Source organism: Ambystoma mexicanum, chromosome 13 (assembly GCF_040938575.1).
Source record: "Ambystoma mexicanum isolate Mex_15411 chromosome 13, UKY_AmexF1_1, whole genome shotgun sequence".
Taxonomy (NCBI): domain Eukaryota; kingdom Metazoa; phylum Chordata; class Amphibia; order Caudata; family Ambystomatidae; genus Ambystoma; species Ambystoma mexicanum.
Window position 1 is genome coordinate 732,977,859 of NC_090938.1, and position 25,698 is coordinate 733,003,556.

Below are 25,698 nucleotides of genomic sequence, written 5' to 3' on the forward strand. Positions count from 1 at the left end.
CCCCAGAACCAGCTGCCGCAGCTTCTTCTTTCCTTAGTGACCACAGCACTCGCAGATGCCACAATCCCAAATACACCTCCCAGAGCACTGCCCCCCCCCCCCCCCCAAGTACACCAGCACCAGCTACTGATCCTCCCATGACACTCTACATGGGTACTGCAAGCCCAAATCCAGTGGCCCAGCAGTCACTAATGGGACACCACCAACACCTACCACTGTGGCCGTCCCCAGGCAGACCCCCGGCTCTCACAGCACCACCGCGCCAGCTACTGATCCTCCCATGACACTCTACACTCTACAGGACCAGGTACAGTCTACACGGGTACTCCAAGCCCAACTCCAGTGGCCCAGCAGTCACTAATGAGACAGCCCCTACACCTACCACTGTGCCCGTCCCCAGGCAGACCCCCGGCTCACACAGCACCACCGCACCGACTACTGATCAGGTACAGTCTACACGGGTACTGCAAGCCCAACTCCAGTGGCCCAGCAGTCACTAATGAGACAGCCCCAACACCTACCACTGTGCCCGTCCCCAGGCAGACCCCCGGCTCACACAGCACCACCGCACCGGCTACTGATCAGGTACAGTCTACACGGGTACTGCAAGCCCAACTCCAGTGGCCCAGCAGTCACTAATGAGACACCACCAACACCTACCACTGTGCCCGTCCCCAGGCAGACTCCCGGCTCACACAGCACCACCGCGCCAGCTACTGATCCTCCCATGACACTCTACAGGACCAGGTACAGTCTACACGGGTGCTGCAAGCCCAACTCCAGTGGCCCAGCAGTCACTAATGAGACAGCCCCAACACCTACCACTGTGCCCGTCCCCAGGCAGACCCCCGGCTCACACAGCACCACCGCACCGGCTACTGATCAGGTACAGTCTACACGGGTACTGCAAGCCCAACTCCAGTGGCCCAGCAGTCACTAATGAGACCCCACCAACACCTACCACTGTGCCCGTCCCCAGGCAGACTCCCGGCTCACACAGCACCACCGCGCCAGCTACTGATCCTCCCATGACACTCTACAGGACCAGGTACAGTCTACACGGGTACTGCAAGCCCAACTCCAGTGGCCCAGCAGTCACTAATGAGACAGCCCCCAACACCTACCACTGTGCCCGTCCCCAGGCAGACCCCCGGCTCACACAGCACCACCGCACCGGCTACTGATCAGGTACAGTCTACACGGGTACTGCAAGCCCAACTCCAGTGGCCCAGCAGTCACTAATGAGACACCACCAACACCTACCACTGTGGCAGTCCCCAGGCAGACCCCGGCTCACACAGCACCACCGCGCCAGCTACTGATCATCCCTTGACACTCTACATGACCAGGTACAGTCTACACGGGTACTCCAAGCCCAACTCCAGTGGCCCAGCAGTCACTAATGAGCTTATCAGGGGAAGCTCCTGCTCACCACACAGCACATCAGAAGCTACTGCTCAACTGACGACTGATCAGCACAACTACTGCTCGCCCCACAGCACAACAACTCCTCTCCCCATGGCACATCAGCAGAGCTACTGCTCACTCCACAGCACATCAAGAGAAGCTACCACGCAACTGATGACAGATAACCAGAGACGCTGCTCGCCCCACGGCACATCAACACATTTACTGTTCACCCCATGGCACATCAACACAGCTACTCCTCTCCCCATGGCACATCAGCAGAGCTACTGCTCACTCCACAGCACATCAAGAGAAGCTACCACGCAACTGATGACAGATAACCAGAGACGCTGCTCGCCCCACGGCACATCAACACATTTACTGTTCACCCCATGGCACATCAACACAGCTACTCCTCTCGTCATGGCACTTCAGCAGAGCTACTGCTCACCACACAGCTTATCAGGAGAAGCTACTGCTCACCACACAGCACATCAGAAGCTACTGCTCAACTCATGGCAGGTCAGCAGAGGCGCTGCTTGCCCCAAGGCACAGTACAGCCTGCGGCTGCTTGCACAAAGGAAACACAACATTAGCAACTGTTCTCACCTCCAACTGCTGCTCACCTGACATCAATCCACACCGGCTACATACAATCCTATATGCATACACTACGAAAGCCAATACGAAATGACCCATTACCTAATGTGTTTTTTTTTAAAATGCAGCTATTTGATCCATAGATTGCTCTATGTAGCTGAATCTGACTAGGGCCGCTCCTAAAAGCCCCCAAGGCACTAGATTTTGGGTGCACAGGGAGGAATGAAGTCACTGCAGGCAGTACGTGCTTACAGACGAAACAAAAGAATTTCTGGAGCCTAAATTACTGCAAAGCTGGGAAAGGACTATTTGAACTCTAGACCTCATTTGAATGGACTTTTAGGAAGTGTGGAATTGCTTATGTACAGCTGTGCCAAGCCGCTGCTCTTTGAAGACTCTCTTGATTTTTTGCCAGTGCTACGACTGGTGGCCTGGCTATTTCACTTTGTTTCCTGGGCACTTCCCTTGGTTTTATCCGTGGGCTTGCAGCACAGATGTTGTTAGTAAACAACCTATATCACTACTTGCCCTTGGACGGTTCAGCAAAGCACATCACAAAACAGTTTATTGGGTGGGATCTGTGCACAAGGAGTGGGACAGGATAAACAATTCTTAAGCTGAAAATGAAATCCCTTAAAACAATGGAAAACTATGCTGGTGATGAAAGGCAGAGTCAGCCGCCGATGGCCACAACAGACCAAGGAGGAGCAGCTGCTTGGCGAGGGGAGGGGAGGCCTTTGGAGTTCATATGGAGCTGCATGCCACACCACGAACGCCCAGCCAGAGCGATGTGACCTTTCTACTGGGGTGCAGGGGGCCTGGCCCACTTTTCCAATCTACTGGTACCTACAGCTATGGAGCTTGATGTGACATCTGTTGGAAAGGCGCTGACCCTATCCCACCCCCTACGTGCGTTACAGTAAGGTGAACCCCATAAATATACGTGCGATGTGCCAGGAGCCCTACCAAGAGACCCTGCACGAACACAATACTATGCAAAATGTAGATGCTTAGACTTGGAGCGTGCATATGAACAGGCACTGCTTTATAGTTATGGTAGAAACATTCAGGCCTGCATTACTGCGCGTAGACACAGGCCACAAATCTAACAAAGAAACCTGAATAGGCCCAAGACGACGATAAAGAGACCCACGCTACTAGCCTCCATAGAAACTTCCCTTTGTTCCCCAAATGCTGCTAATACATGTTATCCCAAGAAGGAATGTGCCCTGCAAGGCCACGAGACAGTACTAGGTGCCTCACAGTGCAGGTTTATCGCAGCCAGACCAAAGCAGGCCCCCTAACTCCACCCAGCCAAACATCACTTATAACATCCACAACTGTCCCAGTCCGAGACCCCTGAATTCCACGATAGTAGGTGACCCCAGACCACCAACCAGAAACCCACAGGCCATAAAAGATTTAAAAGAACACAACCATTCCACGTTATTTCATGAATGACAAGATTTGTAATGCGAGGTACAGGGGGAATATATTCTAGTCCAAAGCCTAGGGTCGGGTAGCGCGACACTGAATGAGTGAAGAATGTGTGGGTCAGCTCGATCTTAAGCCTCCCAGGTGCATGCCATAATGAGAGAGTAGCATTGCCTTACACCAATTACAAATTCTACCTTGGTTCCCTGGGGATGATGAGCCCAGCAGACTCCATGTGATGAAGACGGACGGGCAGATAGGGGCTGGGCCAATGGCCTGGCATCTCCCATCGAGCAGGCTGACCATGTATAGGGTCTCACCGACCAGCCAGGTGGGTTTTTAATGTATGTGTGTGCATCATTTATGAAAATCTTTTTCCTGATAAAATTCTGCTTGTACTATTTTTCGGCAGAACGTTCTTGAGCAGCAGAGTTCTTTGCTGGCATACCTATTTTTGTGCAATTAAAACTGGTTATCCTTGCAAGAATCCATTGGCCTTTTTTCCCTAGCAGTTTGCATTTTTTCTGGCGTAAGCGTTTGTGACCCAGCCAGACCAATGAGACATTTCTATAGCGGGGTGGGAGCATGTACCATGGACCCACTTTTCTGGTCTACTGGTACCTACGCACCCTGTTGGGACCACTTTCTCTATTTTGTCATCAACTTGCTGGGCCGTATCATCATCGAAAACTTTTGATTGTGCACAGGATTTTGCTTGATCCATCGCAGGACCACTTCAATGTACAGTTCTTTGCCAATCTTTCACCTGTCTCAAGTCTCAGTTGGATACCTTACAGAGACCTTCGAATCAAATGAGCACGCACACGGTGCCGGACCACTCTGTCAAGAGTATTGTATCTTGGTTTCAAAGTTCATTCACTCATCTGATCAACTTTTACTCGCGTTGGTCATCACATATGTTTCATACACAGTTTGCTTCATCGCTCACCATACAATGTTGCTGTTTGCAACATTGGCTTCAACACAGACTGGTTTGGTATCACTCGCCCCAACTCACAGGCTGGGTTGAGTTCACTGGTGCTACTTTGTTCTGGGAGCCAAGGATCGTACCACGGCGGCAAGCGATTCTCCCCGCCTTGATCATCAACGTGGGTGGGTCCTGAGTACCTCCGACACACCATGCAGGATTCTTCAGCCCGATTTCCTGGCCTTACGCTTTCTATTCTCGAGGGCTTGTGAAGGTCACGGTTCTTCGTCGAAAAGGTCAAGGCCACTTCCCTCCTTGTGGTCCCCTTCTGTTTTGCCATCTTTCTCCTCGTGTTAAACTGCCATCTTGGAACTGCTGCTTCCTTGTGTGCTTTGCCATGCTGGGAGTGTGCTCTCGCGCCCCACCTTTTATCCGTGTGGGGATGTGTAATGGAAGTCCGCTGTGTGTGATGGTCAGTAATTGCCTGACCCTGCCTGACCATTGTATTGGGACATGTCAGGTATACGGCTCAGGTGTTAGTCCATTTGCTCTCATAGCAAGATGTTCCTGAGAAAGTGTTTGTGTTATGAAGGGGTTTGGGGGTTGAGTTCTAAAATATCCTACCTGGTAGGATGGGGTAAAGGTGTTACAGGGAAGGGGATACTGCGTGTCGCCATCCGGTGTCCCACTCCCTGAAGACCCCTCACCCAGCTGATCCTCCCACACTGGTCCACCACCAGGAAGTGGACCCAAAAGCGATGGCAGTGTCCTGGCCCCCTGGATGACAGATCTCCAGGGACTAGCTGGTGAGACACCTTCAGGTTTCTCACAGTAAGTCCAAGGAGGCGGGGGACTTTAGAGGTTACAGTTACAGCCCATAGTGTGCAACAGGCCCGGAGGCAGTGCGGGGGAGACTGGTCATAGCGCAGCCTGGTACCCAGTGAGACTTTGAGGATATCCAAGCAACCAGTCAGCACAGCAGGCAAATAGGGAGAGGGGTCAGCAGGGGAGGGATAGAGAGAAAGCAGAGGGGAAAAGCAAAGTCTTGAGCTGCTTCCGAAACTTTAGGTGGATAGCTCAAGTTTGAGATGGGCAGGGAGGCCGTTCCAGAGGGAGGCATTTGCAGAGGAAAGTGATCTGCCCCCTACTTTCTGCCTGGAGAAGCGTCCAACCCTGAGAGTGTTGGAGGCAAAAGAGCGAAGGGCTCAAGAAGGAAGGAGAACCTCCACTGCAGACATCTGGCATCTATCTGACGGAGATCACTATTTAAATCTGGAAAGCTTCTATTTTCCTGTAATTCTTTCAGAGTTCAGCCTTGATTGCAGCCTGTCTTTTCACACCTCCCCCCTACATTCCAGTCATGCACCGGCTATGTTATCTGCCCTGCACAGATCTGGGGGAAGTTTGTTTTCCACACCCTTAGCGGCCACACTTTACTGCAGTTGTAAACAGATGGGATGCAAGCCAGGCTTCCAGTGGGGGGGCGGAAGGGGGGAGTCCTTTGTGACATTTGCCCCACACCAAGTAGGTCTGGCTCAGGTATATAGGAACTTTTTCATGGAAACAAACTGGGCTTTTCTTTTCAAATGTTTTCCGGTATTTTGCATGTGAAGCATAATATACATTACTTTTTTTCAACACACACCATGACTATTTCCTGACACCTTTATGTTAGCAGGGGTTCATCTTTCTCATGTCTTGCTTTAAACTGCAAACACACATGCAAAGCCGTTTTGGTGTTGATGTTTAAAAATCCTGTTTTTCATGTGAAAGGGACCTTTGAATTTCTTCTACCTTTGTGAATTAAAATGCTGCTTTTCCTTTTGTAATGAAAAGGTAGGCTTTTTTTCACAAGGCCCTTCCTTGTGTTACTTGCAGAAACCCCACAGTGCCTTAAATATGCGCTTTTTCAGTGTGAAAGTTTTGTTATAAATGCTGTCAAGTCGTTTTTTTAGTGGGCCTTTCAGTTCCATTGGTTTGGGGCCTTTGATTGCACCCCACAGCTGGCTGGCTGGCTCAGGGCTTACCAGGTACAGAGCCGGTCACCCATTGGGTTGGCTGGCTCAGGGGCTACCAGGTACAGTGCCGTCACCTCTTGGCTGGCTGTCTCTGGTGTTACCTGGAGCAGAGCCGGTCACCCATAGGGTTGGCTGGGTCTGGGTTTACCAGATACAGTGCCTGTCACCTCTCAGCTGGATGGCTCAGGGTTTACCTGGAGCAGAGCCGGTCACCTGTAGGGTTGGCTGGCTCAGGGGTTACCAGGTACAGTGCCTGTCACCTCTTGGCTGGCTCTGGTGTTACCTGGAGCAGAGCCGGTCACCTGTAGGGTTGGCTGGCTCAGGGGTTACCAGGTACAGTGCCTGTCACCTCTCAGCTGGATGGCTCAGGGTTTACCTGGAGCAGAGCCGGTCACCTGTAGGGTTGGCTGGCTCAGGGGTTACCAGGTACAGTGCCTGTCACCTCTTGGCTGGCTCTGGTGTTACCTGGAGCAGAGCCGGTCACCTGTAGGGTTGGCTGGCTCAGGGGTTACCAGGTACAGTGCCTGTCACCTCTTGGCTGGCTGACTCAGGTGTTACCTGGAGCAGAGCTGGTCACCCGTAGGTTTGGCTGGCTTTGGGTTTACCAGGTACAGTGCCGGTAACCTCTTGGCTGGCTGGATCTGGTGTTACCTGGAGTAGAGAAGGTCACCCATAGGGTTAGCTGGCTCAGGGGTTACCAGGTACAGTGCCGGTAACCTCTTGGCTGGCTGGCTCTGGTGTTACCTGGAGCAGAGCTGGTCACCCGTAGGGTTAGCTGGCTCAGGGGTTACCAGCTACAGTGCCGGTAACCTCTTGGCTGGCTGGCTCTGGTGTTACCTGGAGCAGAGCTGGTCAGGGTTAGCTGGCTCAGGGGTTACCAGGTACAGTGCCGGTAACCTCTTGGCTGACTGGCTCTGGTGTTACCTGGAGCAGAGCTGGTCACCTGTAGGGTTAGCTGGCTCAGGGGTTACCATGTACAGAGCCGGTCACCTCTTGGCTGGCTGGCTCTGGTGTTACCTGGAGCAGAGCTGGTCACCCGTAGGGTTGGCTGGCTCAGATGTTACCTGGAGCAGAGCTGGTCACCCGTAGGGTTGGCTGGCTCAGGGGTTACCAGGTACAGTGCTGGTCAGCTCTTGGCTAGCTGGCTCTGGTTTTACCTGGAGCAGAGCCAGTCATCCATAAGGTTAGCTGGCTCAGGGGGTTACCAGGTACAGTGTCCGTCACCTCTTGGCTGGCTAGCTCTGGTGTTACCTGGACCAAAGACGGTCACCTGTAGGGTTAGCTGGCTCAGGGGTTACCAGGTACAGAGCCGGTCACCTCTTGGCTGGCTGTCTCTGTTGTTACCTGGAGCAGAGCTATGTCATCCGTAGGGTTGGCTGGCTCAGGTGTTACCTGGAGGAGAGCTGGTCACCCGTAGGGTTGGCTGGCTCAGGGGTTACCAGGTACAGTGCCCGTCACCTCTTGGCTGGCTGGCTCTGGTGTTACCTGGACCAGAGCCGGTCATCCATAAGGTTGGCTGGCTCAGGTGGTTACCAGGTACAGTGCCTGTCACCTCTTGGCTGGCTGGGTCTGCTGTTACATGGACCAGAGCCGGTCACTCATGGGGTTGGCTGGCTCTGGTGTTACCTGGACCAGAGCCGGTCACCCATAGGGTTGGCTGGCTCAGGGGCTACCAGGTACAGTGCTGTCACCTCTTGGCTGGCTGTCTTTGGTGTTACCTGGAGCAGAGCCGGTCACCCATAGGGTTGGCTGGCTCTGGGTTTACCAGATACAGTGCCCGTCACCTCTTGGCTGGCTCTGGTGTTACCTGGAGCAGAGCCGGTCACCCGTAGGGTTAGCTGGCTCAGGGGTTACCAGGTACAGTGCCTGTCACCTCTCGGCTGGATGGCTCAGGGTTTACCTGGAGCAGAGCCGGTCACCTGTAGGGTTGGCTGGCTCAGGGGTTACCAGGTACAGTGCCTGTCACCTCTTGGCTGGCTCTGGTGTTACCTGGAGCAGAGCCAGTCACCTGTAGGGTTGGCTGACTCAGGGGTTACCAGGTACAGTGCCTGTCACCTCTTGGCTGGCTGACGCAGGTGTTACCTGGAGCAGAGCTGGTCACCCGTAGTTTTGGCTGGCTTTGGGTTTACCAGGTACAGTGCCGGTAACCTCTTGGCTGGCTGGATCTGGTGTTACCTGGAGTAGAGAAGGTCACCCATAGGGTTAGCTGGCTCAGGGGTTACCAGGTACAGTGCCGGTAACCTCTTGGCTGGCTGGCTCTGGTGTTACCTGGAGCAGAGCTGGTCACCCGTAGGGTTAGCTGGCTCAGGGGTTACCAGGTACAGTGCCGGTAACCTCTTGGCTGGCTGGCTCTGGTGTTACCTGGAGCAGAGCTGTTCACCCGTAGGGTTAGCTGGCTCAGGGGTTACCAGGTACAGTGCCGGTAACCTCTTGGCTGACTGGCTCTGGTGTTACCTGGAGCAGAGCTGGTCACCCGTAGGGTTAGCTGGCTCAGGGGTTACCATGTACAGAGCCGGTCACCTCTTGGCTGGCTGGCTCAGGTGTTACCTGGAGCAGAGCTGGTCACCCGTAGGGTTGGCTGGCTCAGGTGTTACCTGGAGCAGAGCTGGTCACCCGTAGGGTTGGCTGGCTCAGGGGTTACCAGGTACAGTGCTGGTCAGCTCTTGGCTAGCTGGCTCTGGTTTTACCTGGAGCAGAGCCAGTCATCCATAAGGTTAGCTGGCTCAGGGGTACCAGGTACAGTGTCCGTCACCTCTTGGCTGGCTAGCTCTGGTGTTACCTGGACCAAAGCCGGTCACCTGTAGGGTTAGCTGGCTCAGGGGTTACCAGGTACAGAGCCGGTCACCTCTTGGCTGGCTGTCTCTGTTGTTACCTGGAGCAGAGCTATGTCATCCGTAGGGTTGGCTGGCTCAGGTGTTACCTGAAGGAGAGCTGGTCACCCTTAGGGTTGGCTGGCTCAGGGGTTACCAGGTACAGTGCCCGTCACCTCTTGGCTGGCTGGCTCTGGTGTTACCTGGACCAGAGCCGGTCACCCATAGGGTTGGCTGGCTCTGGTGTTACCTGGACCAGAGCCGGTCACTCATGGGGTTGGCTGGTTCTGGTGTTACCTGGACCAGAGCCGGTCATCCATAAGGTTGGCTGGCTCAGGTGGTTACCAGGTACAGTGCCCGTCACCTCTTGGCTGGCTGGGTCTGCTGTTACCTGGACCAGAGCCGGTCACTCATGGGGTTGGCTGGCTCTGGTGTTACCTGGACCAGAGTAGGTCACCCATGGGGTTGGCTGGCTCTGGTGTTACCTGGACCAGAGCCGGTCACTCATGGGGTTGGCTGGTTCTGGTGTTACCTGGACCAGAGCCGGTCACCCATAGGGTTGGCTGGCTCTGGTGTTACCTGGACCAGAGCCGGTCACTCATGGGGTTGGCTGGCTCTGGTGTTACCTGGACCAGAGCCGGTCACCCATAGGGTTGGCTGGCTCAGGGGTTACCAGGTACAGTGCCCGTCACCTCTTGGCTGGCTGGCTCTGGTGTTACCTGGACCAGAGCCGGTCATCCATAAGGTTGGCTGGCTCAGGTGGTTACCAGGTACAGTGCCCGTCACCTCTTGGCTGGCTCTGGTGTTACCTGGAGCAGAGCTATGTCATCCGTAGGGTTGGCTGGCTCAGGTGTTACCTGGAGGAGAGCTGGTCACCCGTAGGGTTGGCTGGCTCAGGTGGTTACCAGGTACAGTGCCCGTCACCTCTTGGCTGGCTGGGTCTGCTGTTACCTGGACCAGAGCCGGTCACTCATGGGGTTGGCTGGCTCTGGTGTTACCTGGACCAGAGCCGGTCACTCATGGGGTTGGCTGGCTCTGGTGTTACCTGGACCAGAGCCGGTCACCCATAGGGTTGGCTGGCTCAGGGGGTTACTGTTGCACAGTGCCTCTCTTGGGAGCATGCTAGCTCCCAGGATGTTGTCATGGGTCACGTGGCCGTAGCTACGTGACCAACATAATAAAAGGACCGAGCCGCTTCCGGCTCGGCAGTCACACCATGCATCGACTCCGGTGTGGTTCTTGCTGTGCGCCTGCCTGGCGCCGCGTGGTGCAGGCCCAAGGACCAGGCCCACCACGAGGTCGGCGCACCTGCTGGGCAACGCCGACCTCCACCGTCTGGGTGCCATGTGACCATGGCGATTGGGGACGACCCCGGCCTGGGTGCCCCCAGAACTGGGGCCGTCGTGTACTGGGTGCCCCCAGCTCTGTGTGGGCTCCAGTGACCTGGAGCACCGTGGGGAGATCGCCAGGGCATCATCCGCGGCGTGATCGCCGCACAGCCGTACCCGCCGGGTGACCCCGACATGAGTATGGGGGCTGCCCGTTGACCCGGAGCAGCCCCCCCCCCCCAAAAGTTACCAGGTACAGAGCCGGTCATCCGCAGGGTTGGCTGGCCCCAAAATACCCGCGCATGGAAATCCCACAAAACTACATAACACACAGCAGTCAAAAGGGGGCGGGGATATGGATTGGGCATTTTCACAGCAAGCTTAACTGTGCCGAGCAAGGGGTCTTTTCCAGGCTGCCCGGGGCGCTGAGCTCACCTTCTCCACTGACTGGACGGCTTTTATGTCCAAGCAAGTAGACTTTAACAGAGGTAGTCCCTTACACGAACACTGCCTCTTGCAGATTGCAGTCATTCAGAGTGAAAAGAACTGTCAACTGCCGCCATCTAGCGGCCACTAGTCATGGGAACAGAGTATACCGATGGTAGAACGCAGACTCCACCATGAGATACTGTGGTTTTGCTTTATTTAAGTAGCAAGAGCAGGATTGGCTCATAGGTGTTTGCATTGTCGTGTCCGGCAGCTGCCATCTAGGGTCAGGCATCTAGGGTCAGGCAGCTGGCATGCACTCTTGCCCACTTCATCCCCAACCATCGCCGACTATGGCCGCCCACCACCCAACATCGCCCACAGGCCCCCTCCGAGTCTCTCTGCCTGGGACGAGGTCTGCACGTCCTAAACAGGTTGCCAGTTCCAGATTTAGCGAGTAGGCATTTGCCTCACGGGGAGAGCGGGTGAGTAATGTCTGAATGTCCGACCAGTAAGTAGCAAACTTCCAAATCAGTGCTTTCATTTCTACATGCAATGGCCATTTTTCTTCGGTTTGGAAAGACATCAAACTTCAAAATGAACAGAGGGAAGGCTGCAATCTCACTTCTAGTGGTTTCAGAAGTTGTATTCCTAGTAGGGAGTTTCATTGGGACCAACATGGATTGGCACACCTGGGGATGTATGTATCGCGAGCCACTGCACACCGACTGAAGCAGAATGTCTGTAACTAAACTCAGGAGAATGACTTCTGAATGTAAGAGATGGTCCAAAAGTAATCCCGCGATGCGGGGAAGGTTGCTACTGTCCGGATGACAGGATTGCCTTAACATGCCCCCCTCCACTTCTCTCCAAGGCATCCTCAAGGGAATATGTAGAATGGCCAATGAGTTCTAATAGGGGAATGGACCTCGCTCTGAAATTCCGATGTCCATCCTCGGCAATCAGTAGAGGAAGGGAGGGGGGGAGGGGTTGGCTTTCCTGACTTAAGAAAAGATCATGCTGCCTTCCCTCCATGTAGCCTCGGCCACTGGATCACTACTGTTTCGGAAAATACCCCTATGTGGGTGCGCACAGAAAGGGGTTGGTTTTGCGGGTACCATTAGATTGCCTTCCAACGATGAACAGTAATCCCCAAATGGAAAAAACTCCTATATGATTCTTAGTGATCCGGCCGCGGCCAGAATGTTCGCATTAGAAAGGTGCCAACTACCAAAAGTGTGCCCCTTTCTCATGCGGACACACAGGCTACGGGGGGGGGGCTGCAGGGGTTTCCCTGAAAAGTATAGTGAGTGGGGAGTTGCGGGGGACAGCTCTGCAGCCCCCGTTTTTTGGGGGGGGGGGTTTGTGGGTGTGCTGCGGGGGAGTGCTGCGGGGGTGTCCCACGCATCACCCCGCTCACTATGCCACACAGTATAGTGGGCGGGGTGTTGTGGGGGACACCCCTGCAATCTTTTTTCATTTTTACTTAGCTGCAATGCTTCCACCAAAGCTTCGAACTTTTGGTGGCAGCATTTTTCGGTCGTTTTGTACGGTCGGACCTTTTTTTTCGGTCCGATCGTGCAAAACCTCCTATACTGCGTCATGTAATCACGGAGAGGAGATATACAAACTAAGTTAGCGATTCAAAATATGTGTTATCTAGAGAACCATGCATTTCGAAGAATCCAGCAATTACATTTAACAATAAAATACTGCAGTGGTGCTCTTGGACGCATTCTGGCATTTAGAACTTAAACACACCCTTAATGGGAAAGCAGTGTCAAACTTCATCTTTTCTTCGTTTTAAGTGCAAGTTGCATGCAATGCAACTATCCAGGTTCACCGTACTACAGACGTATAATCACATCTACCCTGTCTCCTATTAATGCTCCAATCCGTGAGCCTCCTGGTTTATACACCTCATCTCTCATTTCCAAGGGTAGGTCTGAGCGGTACGGTGGGGAATCCCAGATAAAGGAAACGATCTTCCACTGGTCGAAAATATGAATACATTTACATGGGATCTGGATTTACGCTACAGCCAGCAGAGAATCTCCATTGCCTATACTGGCCACCATGGAACATGAAAACACGAACTCTTTCACAGTCACATTCTCGCTGGTCTTGCAAGAAGGAGGTCGGTTTGAATACGCACATGCGCTGGAGTGGTGAAAAGGTTTGCCAATACCTGGAAGAAGTCCTTTCTCGAATGGAGTTGATTTTACAATCTAAATGGCCACGTGCCCAGTTGTTTTGTAAACTGGGGCTTTTTCCAGGTGATCTCCAACTCTGGACATATAGACAGATTTGAAAGAAATGGAAAAGCAGCGAGAAGCCTGAGCATGAATACGGATTCCAATGCAGGTTGACCAGATCATCCAGAGAGAAGGCGACGGTTGGATGAATACCAATTGCTACGAAACTCATTCAATGCCTTGTATGCTTAATTGCTGCATGTGTCGGTCGCCTCATAATCAGTGTATGGTTCAGGACTTATTGTTTTGTCTCACTCCATTGTCCCCTTCTTTCCTTACCTATAGTTTCTAGTCTGCATTTGGTTCTTTTTGTCTCCGTTGTGGGTCGTCTAACCCCTGTAATTAGCTGTTTTTTTTTTAATACAGATGTGAGAAAAAGGAATGTTATTTATATTTAGGAGATGTTGGGTGTGTATGCGGTACTACTTTTAAAATTGTCTCCACGGTTATAAATTGTTCACTGGCCTTTTTCCCTTGTGCTGAATTGATGCTACATTATGTAGCGCATGTAATGGTTTCGAAAAATTAATAAATACATGTTTTTTTAAAAAAAAGTAAAAAACGTAAAACATGGCCAATTTGCACCTTTAAAATGGCAATAGGAGCGCCGTGTATTTCTGGAAACATAGACAATGCAATTTTCTGCAAAGAAGGCCCAACGACTACAGCCCCACCAATGTGCACCCTATGGAGAGACCACTTCACGATTTCTTCGGTTATCAACGCCACGACTCGCAGGCTCCTGAACCACAAAAGCCAAGCCACAATCACCAGAAGAAACTGGAAAACACTCAGATGGGAAGGCCTTGAAACATTCTTGCAGGACACAAAACCGAATGCAACGAAAACAGACCTCTTACTCAGGGAGGAAAATAGAGAGGTGCTCCAGAATTGGAGTTCAGCCGAAGGCCACCTGCCCATTTACGCAATAGCCAAACGCCCAAACCCAGGACCGGAATATCCAATGGCACGAGTAACACTCCTACAATAAGCTCCAAAGGCCGCACTAGTACTCCATACTCCCGATGGCAACTTTGCACAATCTTGTTCTAGCACTTTCCTTCCCAGCCACCCACACTACCCTCCCAATAGGACCTCCTACAGTGATGTCTGCCCGGTCTCGCACACAATAAGCACTCCCAAACCACCCACCACAAGACCTCAAACACCACCGCTGTACAGTGCTTCCAGCTCACCCCATGCAGACGTGTTCTCTGCATGCACCCTTTTCCGTGACGGCTTACCTGAACCTGATTTTCCCACTGCTGGCTGGGATCATTTTCTCATACACCAGACGCTCTTCCTTCCGCTCCTCTTCTCGGAACTCCAGCAGGTGCCTGGCCGTGTGCAATGGCTCCACTTCCTGTCTCAGTGCCTCCGACTTCCTGTCGGTCAAACTGATGGGGAAACGAGAGAGCTGAAGATCAGACAACAGGGCAAGCACAGAAATCCAGTCACAAGTCAACATCTGAAAAAGGGGGCCAACCTGAGCACTGGCATTGAAACCCGAGCACAGCAAAGGAAGAATATTCCTGCCTCTCGCTCTGTCTCAGAGTTTCGCTCCCACTTGCTGGCTCAAACACATCAGCCACAGAACTACACTGCGCAAAATGGCAGAGATTAGTCCCAAGCTTGAACTTGCTTGCCTTCATGAACCAAATCTTGAGTTGGCATTACTTTTCTAACCACACCTCGTTGATGAAGTCTGTCTTCATTTTCTGGTCTTTCCTTTCTGTCTACAGTTCATACTCTTACAGTAGACTATGCCACTGGAAATGGACAATGAGCTGTGGTAAAACAGAGAAAAAGGAAATTCTAGATTATTTTCGCATTGTGCTGGCCGAGCTATACACAAGACCGCGTGGTGCTCGTCAGTGTCTGTGCAGTATAAAATGCACAATGCCCGCCTTGCGATGAGATGGCACTACACCCCCCTATGGCTTTCTACGATGTTCCCCGAGACCACCCCTTACTGCTGGAGAGATTGTGGGGATATTGGGGATTACTGGCACCAATGGTTGTTGGTATTGTTTGGGGCTGAATCAGATGCAGAGGACTCACACACAGCACTCTCGCATATGCGCATATGCCCCCCACCACGTGTTACTTGTTACTTGCAGCCAGAGTGTGCCTCACGATTAAATGGAAAAGTAACACCCTGCCCTCGGAAAGAGCATGGCTCACGAAAGCTCACTCAGTCCATGAGATGGAAAGTCTTAAGGCCACCCTTTTGGACCCCCGCACACAAATAGACTCGATCTGATTAGCCTTCAAAGAATATTACTCGGCATATTGGGCCTCCCTGAAACTAAACGACTAATACGAAACAGAGTAGCTTCTAGAACCGTTTACTGAAAAACCAAGCACACTTTACTATAACCAATTGTAATCTCACTGCACTGAACCTTCTGTGGAAATGTAAATGACTTCCAAAAAACCTAATGTTATCTTTATGCGTTTTGAGAGGAGTTCTTGTTTGTGACCACTACTGTGAAATTAGCATGCAACACTATCACACTTCTTGTAAAACCAATAAAATTACATAAAAAAAATAGCTGAATAAGGAAAGCAAAAGGCACCGCTTAGCACTACACTGGGAGGGAGACTACAGCTCCACTGGCTACAAGTGTAGGGTTCCTCAGATGACCTCTTACAGATCAAGCCATGCAGGACAAGGCTTGCCTTCTTCCTGAAGAGTTGCTGGAAAAACCCATGTCTTAAAGACGTTGCAAGCATAATGTCGGCCGCCTTGCACCACAACAGAGATGACCTCTAAGGGGCTGAACAACGTGACAAGGCCATGTGAAGGGTGTGGGGGCTACACAGGGAGACATGCGGTCAGCTTAATAAAATATAACCAGCAGAAAAGAGGGGTGGGCATGTTTCAATAAAAACATCTCTCTGGCAAGACCCTATCTGGAGTATGAGGTCCAGTTCCTCAAGTTCCCCCTTGGCTGTTGCGTGATGTTCTCGTGTCAATGTTTAAAGGCCGAGACAGCAGAACAAAAACTAAAATGTTGCCTGGTATGAATCACAAGCCACAGACTATAGGCCTCCAGGGTCTACACCTGTGTGTATAGAGGGTGGGACAGAAGCACTCGCATCACTCAAGAGAGCAAAGAGGACACCGGCTCTTACAATGGGCATGGTCTCAGAAGTAACATGAGACAAAACTTTAATATTACAAAAAGGTTGTCAGTGCAAGAAGACAATTGGGAAAGGCAGCAGAGGCAAGACGTGATTGGAAAAGATCTGCCATTGGAAAAGATCTGCCACAGATGGGAGGATGCTGGATATCGTCCTCATTCCCAGAGGATCTAGTCTGCTGCCACGCGTCAACTTTCCATGCAAGTGTGGATGGCTTCATAGGCCTCCAAGAAGGGCTCCTGGCTGGAGCCCATTAAACGAACCCCAAGTTCCTGATCTTGATTACGTCCAGTTTCCTAAATTGGAATCTCGGCTACCTCTAAAAAAGAGCTCTTCACTGACATTTGCCAGAACCATTTTTTTTCTAAGTTAAATGATTTTTATTGAAAATGTCATAAGCAAGGTTACATATGGGTGAATTAAATTGATATTATAGAAGAGTTCATTGAATGCAGTGTAACAGTAAAGGTTAAATGTTAATATCATATATATTCTTAGATCAAATACTTATACTCTGCCAGAACAATTTTTAACATGGGTTCGTTTTAAGAAAGCAACAAATGTTGGCAAAGCTTTAAAACGTGCGCGCTTCGTTCCTATTGAAACTGTTGTAGACATTTTGAACGGGAAGGCAAGCTGCCGGACGGTGAGGCTACCGATGTGCGCATGCGTCGTAATCCACGTTACTGATTTGTACATGACTGCTGTGCTCAACGTTGAGTGCATGGCTCTAAAGAGATGGGCGGGGTGTATTATGATACACCCCGCCCCATCACCCCACCTCATATAAGGCTTGAGACCCTCAGAATAAGGCTCACTGGCTTCCCTTTAAGGACACATACTTGGATTGGGCGACAAGTTAAGGCACAGAGCACTTAGTATGAAATGAAAAAATGACGCACTCCCTTTAGCCGCATCCAATAGACGGCGGGATATGTAAATGATGCTGCAATAATGTTTCGAATGATGATTTCATTCATTTTTTATTTTTATGCCTACTTTATGCAGCAGCAAGAAGAAAGGTTCATATGTCATTTCATCGCGGGATGTTTTTTCGCAGGGGGTTTTATTGCAGATTTTTTAACGGAAAAAACATAGAATTTTATTTCTTTTTGGAGGGGTTGCTCCCATCCAAGCCCCCCATTTCCTTTAATTGTTTAGCTATTCTCGAACACCCACACTCTATATATAGCTTTCTCTAACCCCCCCCTAAAAATTTGATGAGTCCTTTTCAACAACAAAAAAAAAAATTGCTGTAAAAACACCCGCGAAAAAACATCCCACGATGAAAGGACGTTGTACCGAAGAAAGTATTAACTTAAATTAGTTTATAAATTCGAAGATGGCGACCGGAGGGGTGAAGACGTGAGCTCCATCCACAAGGCGTCCATTACAGTAAAAGAAACTGATGCAGGCGCAGAGCAACTAATGAATAACACACAGCCGAGCAAGTGGTATCTGGACGAATTTCCCCCGAAAAGCTCGCCTGCCGCAGCATCGTCCGGGCAACCCAGGAAGTGTCGGAACAGAGGGAGGCCGGATTGTGGAATCATAGGCCGGATACCCAGGGAACCACGGAAAAAGGGCGGAAAGAGACGATGAAAGGAACACGGACGGGTAAAGGAGACACCTGCCCCCCAACCCCACGCTGGTGCCAGTCTGAAACTTGTCTGACCACACTTGTGCTAGGGCGCGCATCATTGCAAACACCCCGGCCCGCACCCATTTGGCAGCCCAGAGTACCAACACGGGCAAACTGGTAATCCTCTTTCCTCCCAAGTCAGCAGTAGTTAAGCTAACCCCTGCACAAACTCATTAACAAACCAGCAGACCAAAGACAGGGAGGCAAGGGGGAGACCTGTGACCAGCGAGCCTAAAGTGGAAGCGGACCATGCCAGAGCGATGGACTGGGAAAGTCACAGGAAGAGCCCCGATCCTTTAATGGGTGCACTCCGGCCCCACACTGCCCACGATGTTAAAGCACCAGACAGGGGCTCCATGAGCTCAATAGTACCCAAATATTAGAGGCCTTTTCACAATCAGCTGCAGGTGCCAACAGAGTGTCGCCCGTTGCCAAGGGGTAGGGTAAGAACACGCCATCCAGACAGACCTCTTCTCCCCCCCACTCCAACCCCCAAAAAAACCCTATGAAGGAAGTTTACAGTGGTGCTGGACGAGAGTGAACCTCCCAGACACTCACTTGAGCCCAGACAGAAAAGGGGGAACGGGATCAGAGTTCCAACAAACTCCAAATATGGCAATGAGCAGAGAAGACTTAATGCAATGCTTCAATAACTTCCAAGAGAAGCTGACAGTCTTTTTTCAGATGCACTTCACTCTACTAAAGTCAGAACTGAAAGAAGCAATTCAAGAACTGAAGGGGGCCGCGGCGAAATTACAGGAGAAAACAGACATTACAGAAAAAGCTCAAGAAATGGTAGACAACACCACCAGGAAAAACGACAGAGTCCTGGAACACCGCTCACAGATCTCCCATAACTTGGAAATACAGTGTGAAGACCTAGAGAACTCCTCAATGACATCCAACATTTGCATCAGGAAGATGCCGGAAGATATTGCAGACAAAGATCTGAAGGAAACAGCACAGCACGTTTTCAGAGGCCTGTTGGGGGAGAGACGAAGAGGTACAGATCGATCGAATACACCGAATAGGCCCTAGAAGGTTGAGCCTGGAATAAGACCTAGAGACATCCAGGCGGCAAGAACATTCTATGGGCTGAAAGAGCAGATACTGAGGGCAGCACGCCCGTCAGGCCCTATGAAAATCAATGGGGTGGAAAGGACCCAGCTGAATCTCAACTAGAAAAGCAATGAGCAATGGGCCCAATGGGGAGAGCTCTCTTGTTAGGAAATCAGGCACAAATGGACATTGACATTCTGTCTACGCTTTACACGAGAGGGTAAGACACACAATCGCAACCTCTGATGAGGGGGTCCAGTTGCTGCCAACTGCGTGAGGAAGATGCAGGGTCTAGGAGCATGGGACACGATTCCTCTTCCCCCTCAAAGGAAGCACTTGGAATGGTCGATAGTAGCCAAAGCAAGAATGGTCGATAGTAGCCAAAGCAAGAAAGGAAGGGAGTACCAAAGACAGAGGAAAAGCGGGAAGATCTGAAGCATCTTGAGAAGACTCCAGCAAGCACAGCACAGAAAGTAAGTGGCACCTATTGAAGGGCAGCCAAGATGTGGACTTTAATCCCTCCGTGAACCACTGGCAGCCCAGAGTTGAGTATTAGGAAACTCCACCAGTTTTGTCTCTGGGAAGCAGAGGCGGGTCAATTCCAGGGACATAAAGCCCAAGGGCTGAACAAGAACTTTGACTAGCTCCAGGGAGTTTGGTTGCAAGGGGTGAGGGGGGGGGGGCTTTTGGGGGGTGCATGGGGTTGTTGGGAAAAGTTGAGGCATAGGGAAAAGGATATGGGAGGGAGGGAGGCAGGGATCCAGATTGACAACGGAGGACAAGTATGTAATATGGGAAAAAAACAAGATAGCATCCCCAATTTCTTAACTGGGAGACCAGAGGGGAAGGGGCTCTCTTCTCAGAGGTCTGGGAGGCTTAGAGAAAAACATTCAAGTTGACATTGTATAATATCAGGGGATTAAACGCCCCAGTGAAAAGGAAAAAATAGAACACTTGGCTGAACAAACTATAGTGAAGATAAAAAACCAACAGGAGAAGGAGCCAACAGCCACCTCGACCAATTCACAACATTTGACTCTACCTAATATACATCAGATCTCCCAGCCCAGTCACAAGAGGCCTATTTACTTTCCTCCCTGCTTCAGAAAGTTACACCATCAGAATGGGAACAGCTTAGGCAGCGATAACAGAAAAGGTTCTTTATGTCATTCAGAATCTTCCCTTAAACAAAGCTCTGGGACCGGATGGATATCCGGCAGCATTTTACAAAACCTTTACGACGATACTGGCTCCCAAATTGGCCGTGATATACAACTCCTTTAGTAATATGGGAACAATTACGCCCACGATGGAAGAGCCTAAAGCAGTCCAAAAGCTGCAAAAGACCCACCCCAATGTGGTTCATATAGACCTATTGCGCTGATAAATTTTGATGCAAAAATGTATACAAAAGGTATTTGCAAATGGACTTGGAAGAATCCTCCCGAAAGTAATAAACTTGGACCAATCAGGGTTCATAAAAAATAGACAAATATTGACAACTCTCGCCGGGTATGCCACTTAGTAGAGAAAGTAATTAAGAAAGGCCCTCCCGCCCCGATGCTGTTGCTAGATGCTGAAAAGGCCTTTGATCGGGTGGAATGGTCCTCCTTATTTCACACCATGCAACAAATGGGATTCAGGACCTTTCTTACAAAAAGGTGCAGCTATCCACTGCATATCCATAAGGAGAGGCACTAAACAAGGATGCCTGCCCTCCCCTTTATTATATGCAATATATCTAGAGCCGTTTCTCAGTCGGGTAAGGGCAGAAGGACAATTCAAGGGTAATCCGTTCAGGGGAGAGGGGGAAAGAACATAAAACAATGACCTTGCAGACAACATGCTCCACTCTATCACAGAAACCACTCACTGCCTCCCTCCTAGCAATAGTTCAAGAAATGGCGGACTTCGGAGAAGTAGCAGGTGTAAAAATCAATAACTCTAAATCAGAGATTTTTAATTTATCAATAGAGGAAGAGTTATTGGGACAATCAAAACAATGCACTCCCTTTCGAGGGACATGAGGGGGGATAAAACAACTGAGTAATAATCACAAACCTCGATAGAGGCCCTGCACAAAGCTATTTTCCAACCACTACTCGACTCACTCAAGAAGCAATTACACAAATAGGGCCCACTGATCATCTCGTGGTTAAGGAGGGTAACCATCAAAATGGTTATATTGCCCGAGAATCTTATATTACTTGCAAGCCCCCCAATCGCACTACCTGGGAAAATCTTTAAAGCACTACACACCATACTCTCAGCCTTTTTGTGACATAAAACACCAAAAATAGCCGTGAAGACTCATGACAACAAAAAACAGAGGAGGACTAGGCTTCCCGAACGTTGTCAACTACTAAGCAGCGGCACGCAGAGGGTGATAAAGGAATGGTTGGCAGGGACTCCTAAGAAGCAGTGGGGGAGAATAGACAAGGCAATAATAGGGACACCCCTAGAGGAAGTCTTATGGTTGAAAAAAGATAGACCGACCTCAGAACATGTTTAAAAGCAAAATCACAGAATTAGTTGGAAATGCATGGGATGACTTAGCACACAGATGTGGGAAAAAGTTGTTCCCACCCCATCATTTAACAATCCACCATTTACACCTGGAAATGAATGAGGGCTGCACGCTCAATCGAAAACAATGGGATGCTGCAAACTGAGGGATATGTTTCAAGGCCAAGACATTAAATCGTTTGAACAATGTTAAACGGAACTGGGGATAGGACAAGGGAAAAAGGCTAAAATATTTCCAAATGAGACGTCTCTAGACAAATAGAACAGCAGCCAATAGGCCACCAGCACCATGGGAGATATACATTATAACAAATTCTGTCAACAGAAACCTAGTCTCAACTTTATACAAAAATATATAAGATAGAAACCCCTCTCCCCCACCCCCCCCCCCCCGACAAAACAAGTTGGCCTATATGAACAACCACAATAGGGGAGGACATCCGACAGGAAGACTGGGATAGGCTATGGAAAGATATTTCAAAACTAACAAGGGCCATCAGAATAACAGAGAAATGTGGTACAAAGTTATGGTACAATGGCATTATACAGCAGAGATGCTACATAATATCAGTGTAGCGATATCACAGAGATGCGGGAGAGGGGCGATGACAGAGGAGACTGGGCAAACATATGGCGGGAATGGAAAGATTTGGGAGGTCAGTGAACAGCAGGATGAAAGAGCTAATCGGGGCACAGATCAAAAGGGACTTAAAGGAATGCCTACTGGGGTTATATGACACAATGGCCCAAACTGAAGTGCAAATCCTACACAATATTATTGGTCATAGCACAGAGCTGGAAACAAAAAAAGCCACTGGGAGAGCAAGCCTGGATACTAAAAATATGGAACTGTGTGGTACCTGAATGGGCCACTTACTCAATTCAAGGGGACCAAACATACTGGGAGGTGGTTCTCTCCTTCCTTCAAGACGATTATAGGGAATCGATGGGTCTATTTGGTAATAGAGTGACGAAATCAAGCAAAATAAAGGAACTGACTCTAAAGTTAATCCGCATACAAAGGGGGCAAGGGAGGTAGGGACGAGAGTGGGGCAGAATGGGGAATTGAGGGGCAGTTTGTGATGTTGTTTGGTGTTGATTTACGTGAAAATCTGAATGCAAATAATTGACAAAATAAAAATGAGTTTATAGAAACACAGGAATTAACCGGTTAGAATTGGCCACGAGTTTCAGTTTTGGACCACCAGATCTATACCCGGCAAATGTAATCTATCGCTACATCGAATACGCACATCATTTAAGGGACAAAATGTTAAGCATTAACAGGCCATACATATACAGTATGTACCTATTTCAGACACAACATTTTCTCTATTAGTGCACTTCTGTAAATGTATTCATTTTTGGAAATATTTTAGTTTGCATGTGATGACTTTAATGTCACTTTAGTTGTAACTGTGTTTTGTACATTTCTAAAATGTAGTTCACTTTCTGAAATAAAGAGAACGTGACTTAACTTGGTCTGTAGTTTCCGCAATATGAATAGGTCACACACAAACATGGTTTTTACCAGAAATGAATTGCCAGACCTCTTGACTTCATCCACAGTTGCCAGAGGTTACTGGGTGCTTGTGATGCACCAGTACAGAGCCCATGTCGATCTGCATCGATTTGATCTGCAGCCTAGCAGAGTGATGTCAAGGCAAGCCCTGCCCTGGATTCACCAAAAAAGACTAGGAGGGGATAAAGTAAGAACATAGGTACAAGGAAACTGGCGCTTTCCACTGGTAGCCTACCAGGTATCAGAGACGATATTGAAAGGCGACCTAACGTGAGGTGAAAAAACGGAGTAGTGAAAGCAATTGGGAGGTCCCGAGGGCCTCGGATAGTCCATGTGGCCTTAGCCATGAAATATGACAGGATAACCAGACTGTGTGGAATAAGGGGCCCTCAATAGGTAACTAAATCTTATGTACCCTGAAGTACTCGCGAAAGCCACGAGACGCGAGAAACAAGTATTTTTAGACGGGATTTAGCCCATTACTATTCCAACATTTCTGCTATTATGCAAATATGACCAACGGCAAAGAATTATAGATATACCCGGATTTGAAAAAGGCATAGATAATGCCAAAACACGTGTAATCAGAAAGGGCCAACAAAAAAACCTAATTGGATCACAAACAAGTGGCATTTTGGAATTTTTACACACACAGATGTGGCGCAGTAACAGGGTGTGTTAAAAACACGTATTTCCACATGGACAAACGGAGTATAGAAACTCTTGGTGTCTGTTTTTTCACACACCAATGCGACATTTCGAACTGCAACTGTAACTGGTCGCGGGGGTCGCACAGTGAGATCACCCAAAAGTTCCTCACGTTGTTTTTTTGCCACAGGTAAGTAGCCTTAATGGGGTAAGCTTTAGCACGTCACCCTTTGCTTTTTGGGAAGGGACTCGGGGTAATCATGGTAGTGCCATTTAGAATGTGGCATTCCACTGTGCTGCTTATGCGGGTTCTTTAAGAGAAAGAAGGTTCCTCTTTTGCCTGTTTGGGCAACAGACATTCTCAGCAGCTTAATGTATGAATGATGCCATTGCCCAGTAAGTAAAAGAGAACAAAAGCATTCTATAATTTATTTCAGCTGAGCGCCATAAATGTTTCACATCAACAAAACAATAACACATGTTTAGCATTGCATAACAAATCCAAGACGAATCATTAATCTAAGAAATAATGTAAGACAAAAAAAAAATATGAAGAAATTCAGAGTAGGCTCAGAGCAGTACAAAAAAAGAACAGTTACATCTACGTAATGCTACACTGCCATTAGTGCCCATGGGCAAGGTAAGCCCCACTGGCCTTGCTCCCAATGGCACTGCGTTCGCTCCTGTCAGGACTGGCACCAATGGCATTTTTTCCCCCCAGGGAATACCGTCAGAATGATTGTACTATTGGTCAGTTGATTGCGTAGCCTACAAGTACTCTGTATATTTCTGGCCACTTTAGGATCTCAAACCTGTATCACAATAGAGTCAAGCACACCCTTCCCCATTGTGGCTACTGTGAGAAACCTGAAGGTGTCTCCCTGTCTAAACCTCGAGTATCGGTCATCCAGGTGGCCAGGAAACAGCCATTGCCATTGGATCTTGTTCCTGGGGTTGGACCAGTGAGGGAGGATTACCTGAATGGGGGGTACTTGAGAAGTGGGACACCGACGGGTGAGACGTGGTATTCCCCTACCTTTGACACCTTTTCCCCCCTCTTTTCAAGTAGAACATTCAAAATCAAATCCCCCCTTTTCTGACATGAACACTTTTGCACAACACAAAGGACAACGAACTAACACCAGAACCGTTTACCTGACATGTCCCAACACGAGGGTCAGGCAAAGTCACGCAATTGATCTGAATCACACACACACACACACACACACCCGAAGGCCTTTTCCCTTCCCCACAGGGATAAAACGTGGGGCCAGGGAGCACAGTACGAGCACAGAGGGAGCACAGTACAAGCATGGCAGACAGCACGATGAAACGGCTAATCAGGCGCAGCAGTTCAAACAAAGGAGGAAGACGGCAGGAATCGAGAGGGTGGCGAGGAGAGAAGTGACATTGCCCTTTTCATCCCAGACCAGCAGACCCTCCGAAGAAGAACGCCTAAAACTGAACAATAGCGCATGTGTCTTGTAGCAGATATCAACAGTACACAGGGCAAACCTACGCCAATAAGCAGGAGCGAGGGAAGCTCCCGCGACCGTGGTACCGGCCTTGTCTCCAATGAAGAGTAAAGCCAAGCGGTTTATCACAGCCGGTGAATCGAGGGGAGAGCCGATAAGAATCGGGCTGTGTTCATTGATAATCGGCGAAGTGGCACGTTTTTAACCAAGTTAGAGTAACTGCGAAACAACTGTAATGTGTTAAGGGGCGACCAGCTGCTGAGGGAAACCAGCACCACGTGGGTGCTAACCCCAGAAACTCTGGTCGATCACCATATGAGAGAAACTACAGAAACCAGCAGGCCATAGGAGGGCAGCGGATTAGGTCAAAGTGGTCATACTGAGGGTCAAGCAAAATCCCTGCACAGTCGAAAGACTTTGATCTACAAACTGTGTAAAAGAAAGGGAATCAAACCCCACCAACATTGAATTGT

The 25,698-nt window shown here is 49.8% G+C and overlaps 1 protein-coding gene across 1 annotated transcript in view; it reads right to left on the reverse strand.

The window, feature by feature from the left end:
* ATF6B (activating transcription factor 6 beta) overlaps nucleotides 1-25,698 on the reverse strand; it is a 240,442-nt gene that overhangs the window by 61,767 nt on the left and 152,977 nt on the right. The window contains exon 10 of the mRNA XM_069634975.1: nucleotides 14,451-14,603. Coding sequence (XP_069491076.1) covers nucleotides 14,451-14,603 — 153 coding nt within the window. The remainder of the gene's footprint in view (nucleotides 1-14,450; nucleotides 14,604-25,698) is intronic.